At 31.3% G+C, this 10,368-nt stretch overlaps 1 protein-coding gene across 2 annotated transcripts; it reads left to right on the top strand.

Moving 5' to 3' along the window:
* Positions 1–4,202: 4,202 nt before the first annotated feature.
* Eogt (EGF-domain O-GlcNAc transferase) lies at positions 4,203–6,377 on the top strand. Of its 2 annotated transcripts, none has more exons than XM_064066640.1 (4): positions 4,203–5,090; positions 5,143–5,749; positions 5,798–5,900; positions 6,054–6,377. In XM_064066640.1, exons 1-4 carry the CDS (start codon positions 4,418–4,420, stop codon positions 6,222–6,224), a joined length of 1,554 nt encoding a protein of 517 aa, XP_063922710.1. In that variant the 5' UTR covers positions 4,203–4,417; the 3' UTR covers positions 6,225–6,377. The 2 variants fall into 2 exon arrangements, with proteins under 2 accessions (XP_063922710.1, XP_063922709.1); XM_064066639.1 differs by having other exon boundaries at positions 4,205–5,090; positions 5,140–5,749.
* The last annotated feature ends 3,991 nt before the right edge of the window (positions 6,378–10,368 follow it).

Genomic DNA, 10,368 nt, shown 5'->3' with positions numbered 1-10,368 from the left:
TACATAATGTTCCTGAATGACAAAATTTACATTTCAAATTGTATTATCAAATGGTAAAACACTCACCAAAATTTGTCACGAACAATGAAATGACGCAATCTCCAAATTTTACAATATATACCCCGTTTGCGGTTTATGCATCCGTGTCGAGTTTTCACCTTAGACGTCAAGATTTTTGGAAAAAAAATCAACATTTTCCAATTTATAATGTTATTTAAATTTTAAAAAGTAGCATAGTCCTGATCTTGTTATTTATAAATACGCTATTGGGATTTTTTGGCTTGTCGATTTCTCGATTTTTCAACTTTAAATGTCTCAATTTTTCAATATTTCAATTTTGGGCTTTTCCGATTCTTCCGTTCTTCAAATTTTCTGTTTCTCGATTTTTTTATTTTTCGATTTCTCAATCTTTCGGTGTTTCAATGACACAATTTCTCAATTTTTGTACTCTTCAATTTTACGGTTTTAAATATTTCAATTTTTCGACTTTTCGATTTTTGAATTGATGGATTTTTTTTGATTTCTCGATTTTTTACTTTTTGGATCTTCAATTTACTGTAAACTTTAGATTTTTCAATTCTGCGACTGTTTAATGCTTCGATTTCTCAATTTTTCAACGTTTCGATGTTTTAATATTTCATTTTTTAAAATTCTAGGTTTTTCGATATCTCGAGTGTTCAATTCTTCTATATTTCAATTTTTCGATTTTTCGATTTTTTTAATTTTAATTTTCGATTTTCCAGTTTTTCTTTTCTAAAATTTTTCGATTATTCAATTTTTTAATTTCTCAATTTATGGAATTCAGATGTTTCGTTGTTTTGACTGTTCAATTTCTCAATTTTTCAATTTTTAACTTTCCTTTTCGGCTTCCGACTCAATTTCTCGATCCTCCGATTTTTCGAAGTCTCAGTTTTTGAATTTTTCGATGTTTCGATTTTTTAATTTCTCGGTTTTTCGATGTTTTTCTTTTGAGCTTTTCAATTTCTGGATTTTCCAATTTTTCAATTTTTCAAATTGAATTGGATTTCTCGATTCTTCAATTTTGCGATATTTTAATTATTCAATGTTTTAAATTTTAAATTTTTCAAATTTTTGCGTTAAATTTTCAGTTTTCTGATTTCTCAATTAATCTATTGTTGATTTTTCCACTTCTCAAAGTTTCGATTTTTCAGTTCTTCAATTCTTCGATTTTTCGACTTCGCTTTATTGGTTTTTCGATTTCTCAATTTTTTGGATATTTCTTTCAGTCTTGATATTTTTCAATACTTCGATTCTTTGATTTTTCGACTTCTAGATTTTTCTATTTTTTATTTTTGGATTTTCAGTTTTTTGTTTATTATACTTTAGATTTTTCAATTTTTCGACTGTTTTATACTTCAATTTCTCAATTTTTCAACTTTTCCATATTTTAATTTTTACATTTCTAGATTTTTCGGTTTCTCGAGTTTCCAGTTCTATATTTTAATTCTTCAAATTTCCGAATTTTTAAATTTTTTGAGATCTCAATTTATTAAGATTCGGATGTTTCGATGTTTTTATTATTCAAACTCTCGCTTTATCAATTTTTCCATTTTTATGTTTTCGATTTTTCGATTTTGGCCTATTTTGGTTTCTCAATGTTTTGATTTTTCGACTCCTCGTTTTTTGGTCTTTTGATTTTTCGATTTGTTGGTATTTCGATTTTTTGCTTTTCGGTTTCTCGATTTTTCCATGTTTCGATTTTTGATTTATCCGATTTTTCAATTTTCCAATTTTTTAAATCTTCGACTTTTCCATTCGTTGATTTTTCAGTTTTTCGATTTTTAAATTTTAGATTTTCGAATTTTTATTTTTTTGATTTTTTGATGTTTGGATTTCTCCATTTTCAGTTTTAGGATATTTTAACTTTTCAGTGTTTTAAATTTTAGATTTTTCGATTTTTCAGTTCTTCAATGTATTTTTATTTTTCAAATTTTGACGTTTCTGAATTTTTAGTTTTCGGATTTCTCAATTAATCTATTTTTTTATATTACCACTTTCACTTCTTAAAGTTTCGATTTTTCAGTTCTTCAGTTCTTCAATTTTTCGATTTTTTAAGTTTGCGATTTTTGGACTCTGCTTTTTGGACTTTTCTGTTTCTCAATTTTTAATTTCCTAATTTTTGGATATTTCGTTCAATTTTGTGATTTCTCAGTTTTTCGATTTCTCAATTTTAAATTTTCAATTTTTGAATTATTAATTTTTTTCGATTTTTTGAGTTTTCAGTTCTTATATATTTCAATTTTTCAATTTTCGGAATTTTTAAATTTTCGATTGTCCAATTTTTTTTTATTTTTCGATTTTCCAATTTTTCGATGTTTCGATTTTTGAATTAACCGATTGTTCCATTTCTTGATTTTTAAATTTTAGATTTTCCAATTTTTATTTTTTTGATTTTTTTATGTTTCGATTTCTCGATTTTACAATTTTCCCATATTTGAATTTTTCAATGTTTTAAATTTTCAATTTCAAGTATTTACTGTGTTGCAGTAGTCATCAGTCAGTACTCATCAAGAACGATTATTATTGCTGTGCGTTAAAATGCCTACATACTGATAAGCACGTACATACAAGACGCATTTAAGGCTGTTTTAAGTCTGCTACATTTAATTTTTGAGATATTAAATTTATTTCTTGATGTTAAATCGTATATATTTAAATGGTGATAAATATTTTGTAATAAAATGCATTCTAGTTTCAAAGATAATATGTATTTAATGATTTGACAACTGTTAATATTGAATTAATTTGGTGTGCATAGTTTGATGATAACCCATAGTTATTCTGGAGGCAATGAAACAGGTATGCACTACATATACATATTACATATATGTAGTCTTCCACACGTACGTTTGCTTATTTTGTGACTGCTCCCCGTACAACGTACTGATTAATACGTCCGTTTACTACCTTATCGACATCACGTGCTTGCTGACTATTTTTACCCCCTTTCGTAAGGTACCGCCACTTCATAGTGAAACCATGGCCGACTCCATTAATCTCTAAAGAGATATGGCCGTTCCATTCGGCATTTTTTGGCAAGTACAGCAAGTATGCCATGAAGTGACCCTAAACTGGCGGACTCTGGTGGTCCTTACGCATATTAATTTTTAATTACAGATTTCTTTATTGACTGACATTGATGTTTTATCCTAATTTGAGCGGTAATTGCAAATAAATCGTCAGACATGAAGAAATGTTATTTATGTGGGAACAGTACTAAACCTTTCTTTGGATTTCCAGGTGACAAATATTTAAGAATCAATTTGTGTAAGAATATTGAACAACATGCAGAAATTTATTCCGCTACTGTCCCTTTTTAGCAGGGTACATTATAAAAAAATTAGATGACAAATTTCACTGTGATGATTGTCTTTCTCCGCTATTATCATTTGAACTTCCTGGACCTCTCTTAAAATTAATTTTTTTACAAGATCGTGGGGGACTAACTTATCCGAATTTTCGTTTTGTAGGGGTTGTGAAACAAATATCGGACATTGCATTGAAAATTTTTCCACTTTTAAAATTTGAAAGAGCTTGTGAACAGTTGCTGAACATAATATTTCCTCACCTAGAGAAGAACCCTCTATTTAAATGTGAAAAACATAAACGTTTAGTATGTAAATTTGTTGTAACAACAACTGTAAAACCTGTTTTGGACAACATATGTCTTGAAACCACAGATTGATTAGTCAGTGGTCAAGACAAAACTGTTGCAGCACAAACCAGTCAGCAAAAAGGTTCTAAAGTTGTAATTTTCTTTTTGTTATTATTTAGTGCATAGGTATTCAGGTATATCTACTTACATTAATATGATTAGAATTTTCCATTGCTATTTTTATTTATTCCATTTGGTATAATAAAATTAGTTCTGTTATAAACATTCCTGATCTGAATTTATTTGACGTTATTAAATTACAAATTGTCAAAATTTAATGACAACTCGATCGGGGTTGTATTTTTTTAACATTTCCATTGTCAGATGGCACCACTTTAGAGAACTTTTCAATTGTTTGGATAGCCAATTTGTAAATGCCGATTGGAACGGCCATATCTCTTTAGAGATTAATGGAGTCGGCCATGGTGAAACGAGTGAGATGTAAAATATATATTCATTCTTTTCTACATGGGAAAGTGCTTGTCCGTATAGGTTGTCCAACTATAATATACTTAAACAATGGTATTAATAATGAAGATATAAACCGCTGGGTCACTCAAATATGTACTAAAATACAAATATTTACTAGTTTTGTTTGGTTGTAAAGTTGGTGCCCCTGCACCCCGCGGCAAACAGCCGTCATCTGTCAATGACGTAACCCCACTTTCACTAACCTCAATGTGCCCCAAACTTTTGCCTCCTAATGAATCCTGACGCCTTATTAGCACTCGTTAAGTGACCATGTTCGTCTTAATCCTGCTCTTATCTCTAGCCCAAACGAATTGTGATAATTACACCAGTATTAACCTCCCAGATGGCCATTTACCGTACTACTTTTCAAGCTTTCCGAAAATCGCTCAAAAATGCGCGTCCGACCCGGAGTGCCCCTTTCAGTCGTCTCTTGAAACGAAGAAGTGCTGGGGCTACGAGTACGACTGCGACGAAGAGCGTCGTTACTCCAGCCCCCGGTGTCCCGGTGACCATAAGGGCTGGGTCAGGACCAAAGCCGACCAAATCGGCACCTTTTACACTCAGGCGGATTTCGGCTTCATTAAGCAACAAATACGAGAGATGAAATTGCTGTGTGAGCCCCTTTTCGCCGATGATAGTTCGCTGGAGTGTTCAGAACACTTGAGGTTCTGTCGGGGGCGCAATCTCATGTTGAATTTTACTGACTTGCGGACGCGCGAGGACCCCATTCGGTATAAAATGGACGTTTTGAAACAAGGCCAAATCGGGGGTTATTGCGATTTTAAACACAAAGAATTAGAAGAGCAAGCGGATCATATTAGTCCGTTGCAGAGTTGGGGCCCGGAAATGCGCTACTTCAGTAGATTAACCCGCAGACCTATAATAGAGGGCGACTGTGACGTAGTCATCGAAAAACCGACTTTCATTATGAAAATAGACGCCAGTAGGTACCCCCTTCAGACCTAACCTAAAATAACGTCTTCCTGTTTTAGCAGTCAATATGTACCACCATTTTTGCGATTTTTTCAACTTGTATGCGTCGCTTCACGTCAATGCCACCCAATGGGACACTTTCTCCACCGACGTACACATTCTAGTCTGGGAAAGCTACACGTACCGGTCGGCTTTCCAGGACGCGTGGGAAGCCTTCACGGATCACCCCATATGGGACCTGAAGACGTTCAGAGGCGAAACGGTTTGTTTCAAAAACGTGGTTTTCCCGCTTCTCCCGCGGATGATTTTCGGGTTGTATTACAACACTCCCATCATCTACGGGTGCGAAAATAGCGGTTTATTCCACGCTTTTTCGGAGCACGTTTTACACAGGCTCAAAATCCCGTTTCACACTAGGGAGAATAAAAAAATTAGGATCACGCTTCTGGCTAGAGACACTAAATACAGGAGAATTTTGAACGAGAACGAACTCGTGGAGGCCATCGCCGAAAACCCGAATTATGAAGTGGAGAAGGTTGTTTACAATAGGGAGATTGGGTTTAAGAAGCAGATGGAGATTACCAGGAATTCGGATGTGTTGATTGGGATACACGGGGCTGGGTTGACCCATTTGATGTTTTTACCAGATTGGGGGGCTGTGTTTGAATTGTAGGTGCACGAGAGGCTTTAATTTAATTTAATTGGGGCCAATTTTAGGTATAATTGCGAGGATCATAATTGTTATTTGGATTTGGCGCGGCTGAGGGGCGTGAAGTACGTCACGTGGGAGAAGTTTGATAAGTTGCAGTCAGAGGAGGATGTAAGTGGTTTAATTTACGTTCTACTAATTTAATTTGATTTAATTTAATGACGGCAAACAAATTGAAAAAAAATGTCTAGTAGGCTTTGAAATTTAATGTTAAAAAATTATGTTGGCAACACTTACTATGTTAGAAATGAAATGACGTTTCAGGGAACCCATGATGGAGGGGCCCATGCAAAGTTCGCAAACTATGTTTTCGACGTCAAAGAGTTTGTCCGGCTTGTGGGTAAAGCGGCACAACACGTAAAAAGTCACCCAGAATTTGTAAAGCTTGTAGCTGATGTGGATCTCAACGACGATATTAACCATGACGAATTATAACGAATTTAACCGTTACTAATGTGATGTTTTATATGTGAATTTATTTGTGACTAAAATGAGACTTAATTTTTTATACATTTTTTTACATAAATTATTTTTTAACTTTGTAAAAATACTCAAAATGTGGAACACAATAAACATCTACAATTTTAACTTGATTTGTTTCTTATATGTATAAAACACGAACTGTCAAACAGTTAATCTAGCAGTGGTGCCAACCGATAGTGTATCACTCTCGTTAATAAATTACTGAGAGGGAAAAACGGTTGTGGTTTTAAAAAACATAATAAAGCCCTGTCTGAAAATCCCTATAAACAAAACCCTAAAACAATATGCCGGCTTGGCTAATTTTGAGTTCTTGGGTTTTTTGGATTTTTTTTAGATCATTGATTTTTATAATTTTTTTAATATTTTAAATTTTTGGATTATTAAATTTCTTGTGTTCTTGTGATCTTTTTGGATTTTCTTCACCTTAAATGGGATTTGATTCTTGAGTTTCGGATATTTTTGGATTTTTTAAATTATTTCGATTTCTAGTTCGTTTCATTTTTTGGAATTATTGGTTTCTCCGTTTTTTTGGACTTTTATGGTTTTTAGGACTTTTATGGAACTTTTTATTGTTTTGGGTTTTTCCCGATTTTTTTTGGTTTCATTTACTTTTTCCATTTTTAGATTTTCGGAAATATTATATTTCTGCAGTTTTTTGAGTTTCTTTTTTTTTTGATTTTTTTTAAAATCTTCAACTTTTTGAATTTTCTGGTTATTTTAAATTTTTTGGATTATGGAATTGGAATTTCTCGTATTTTTTGGATTTTTTAAATTCTTTGATTTTTTGGATTTTTTAAAATTTCTTGGATTTCTTGTGTTTTTGGGTTTCTTGGTTTTTTTGATTTTTCGGATCTCTTGCATATTTCGTAATTTTTTAGAACTTTTGGATTTTTTCACCTTAAATAAGATTTGTCTCTTGAGTTTTGGATATTTTTGGATTTTTAAAATTATTTCAATTTTTTTTAATTTTTGGATTTTTGAGATTTTTTGGAATTTTGGATTTTGTAATTTTTTCATTTATTTGGAATGATTGGATTTTTTCGGTTTGGTTGGAATTGTTTTGATATTTTCCGATTTTTTTTTAATTTATTAATTTTTTTCGATGTCTTCGATAACAATTTTAATTTTTTTTTGCATCATTGGATTTCTTGTTTTTCGGTTTCTTTTTTGCATTTCTTGGCTTTTTTATTTTTCGGATATTTCGTAATTTTTTTTATCTTTTTGGATTTTTTTGGATTTTCTTCACCTTAAACAAGATTTGTTTCTTGAGTTTTGGATATTTTTAGATTTTTTAAATTATTTCGCTTTTTTTTAATTTTTGGATTTCTTAAGTTTTTTGGAATTTTGAATTCTTTAGTTTTTCAGGAATTATTGGATTTCTTAGTTTTTTTTGTTTTTTTAGGATTTTTTTGGAATTTTTTGATTGTTTTGATTTTTTCCCGATTTTATTTGGATTTGTTTTATTTCTTCGGTCTCTTGGATAACAATTTTTAATTTTAATTTTTTTTTCTAATTTTCTGGATTTTTTATTTCTGAACTAGTTTCCATTTTTTAGATTTTTGCAAATATTGGATTTCTGAAGTTTTTTGAGTTTCTTGGGTTTTTTTGGATTTTTTAAATCTTTGACTTTTTGAAATTTTTAAATTATTGGAATTCTTGGGTTTCCTGCATATTTGGATTTTTTTAATTGTTTGATTTTTTGGATTTTTTAGAATTTCTTGCATCAATGCATTTCTTGTGTTTTTGAGTTCCTCTTTTGCATTTCTTGGGTTTTTTTGATTTTTCGGATCTTTCGGATATTTCGTAATTTTTTGGATCTTTTTAGATTTTTTTGGATTTCCTTTGATTTGTTTCTTGAGTTTTGGATATTTTATGTTTTAAATCATTTCGATTTTTTTTTTATTTTTGGATTTCTTAGATTTTTGGGAATTTTGAATTCTTTAGTTCTTTTCATTTTCAGGAATTATTGGATTTCTTCGTGTTTTGTTTGGCTCTTTAGGATTTTTTTGGCTTTTTACTTCCCGAGCGTAAGCAAAGGAAGTATTGTAATCGAGTTCGTCGGTCGACTCTCTACTTTTACGTTTTCTCGATCTTTCATGACCCCTAGAAGACGAAGAAATAGGTCTCCCATTTCCGTCTGTCTGTCCGTCTGTCCGTCTGTCCGTCTGTCCGTCTGTCCGTCTGTCCGTCTGTCCGTCCGTCTGTCCGTCCGTCTGCCGTCCCGGATTTTTATTAGACAGATAATCTCCGAAAGTACTCGACCGATTGTTGTGAAATTTTGTACTTATATTAAGAATATCATGTAGATGGTAAAACGCTAACCAAAATTTGTCTAATCATCCCCACCACTAATGCGATGACGTCACTTCAAAATTGTACATACTAAATGGGTTTTCAATTGTATAAAATAACATAGTCCTACACATGTAGTTTACAACTCTGAATCGACTTTTCACCCGAAACGTCCAGATTTTTGGAAAAAAAATCAAAATTATAAAACAACATTTTGAAATTTAATTTTTAATCTGCTAACCAGAATGCTTTGAAATGTTGCAGATGTTTTAAGGCTATAAAGAGCATCATAAATCTTTAGTCAAAAAATATTTGCTTATCCCCTCCAAAAACTTGATGACGTCAGCTCAAAAGTTTGTGGAATAAATCATATCTAAAATGTACAAAATATGATGAGTCTGTACTTGTGATCTATCACTCCATTCATATTTTTTGGATTTGCATATACAGGGTGACTCAAAAAAATTAATGAATGCGTAAATTTATTTTACTGATTTACTCAGAAACTACAAAACCGAATGCTTTGAAATCTTGCAGATGTTTTAAGGTTATAAAGAGCATAATAAATGTTTAGTCAAAATATATTTGCTTATCCCCTCCAAAAAATTGATGACGTCAGCTCGAAAGTTTGCCGAATAAATCCTATCCAAACTGTAAAAATATGATGAGTCTGTACTTGTAATTTATCACTCCATTCATATTTTTTGGATTTGCATATACAGGGTGACTCAAAAAAATTAATGAATGCGTAAATATATTTTATTGATTTAATCAGGAACTACAAAACCGAATGCTCTGAAATCTTGCAGATGTTTTAAGGTCATAAAGAGCATAATAAATGTTTAGTCAAAATATATTTGCTTATCCCCTCCAAAAACTTGATGACGTCAGCTCGAAAGTTTGCCGAATAAATCGTATCTAAAATGTACAAAATATGATGAGTCTGTACTTGTGATTTATCATTCCATTCATATTTTTGGATTTGCATATGCAGGGTGACTCAAAAAAATTAATGAAGGCGTGAATTTATTTTATCGATTTAATCAGGAATTACAAAACCGAATGCTTTGAAATCTTGGGAATATTTTAAAGTTATTATAAGCATGGTAAACTTTTGTTCAAAATGTATTTGTTCATCCCTCCTAAAAAAATTGATGACGTCACCCTTAAATTTTGCTGAATAAATCCTATCTAAAATGCAAAAAATATGATGAGTTTGTACTTGAGATTTATCATTCTATTCATATTTTTTAGATTTTCTTAAGAGGTGGTTCAAAAAAATTAATGAAGTCAATTTATTTTATTGATTAAATTAAAGGCAACACTTATTATTAGTATTACACCCCAACCAACCCAATTTGGTAGACACAAAATTTGTTAAAGGAAAAACTCGGTTGAAACATAAGGGTAGCACGCTTATTTACATCGACTTTAACATTACAGACCTGCATTTGTTTTATGCGCTCACTTGATTCCGCGAATGTGAAATAGACATGTTTATAATCAACCAATTGTGAATTTCACCGTCAAGAATTAAAATAAAACCCAATGTTTTATATAATAAGCGGAAGTCGAAGCAATAAAATGACTCTCACGTATGCTGTTACACTTGTCATCTTAAATTAAGAATGTTTATACATAAACGATTTTCAGTTGCCGTATACGTGAGTAAATTGTTTCGTTATTTTATTGATTATAAAAAATCAATATTCAAAACGACCCAATTCATTTTCCCGAAAATTTGGGAATACAATAATTTTATTCTTAGTATTACACTACATCTATCCCAACTGATATACGTGTC

This window comes from Zophobas morio, unplaced genomic scaffold, assembly GCF_036711695.1.
Source record: "Zophobas morio isolate AGI-343-1 ecotype UQ-CSIRO unplaced genomic scaffold, CSIRO_AGI_Zmor_V1 ptg000028l, whole genome shotgun sequence".
NCBI classification, from domain to species: domain Eukaryota; kingdom Metazoa; phylum Arthropoda; class Insecta; order Coleoptera; family Tenebrionidae; genus Zophobas; species Zophobas morio.
This window is presented reverse-complemented; position numbering and strand designations above follow the sequence as displayed.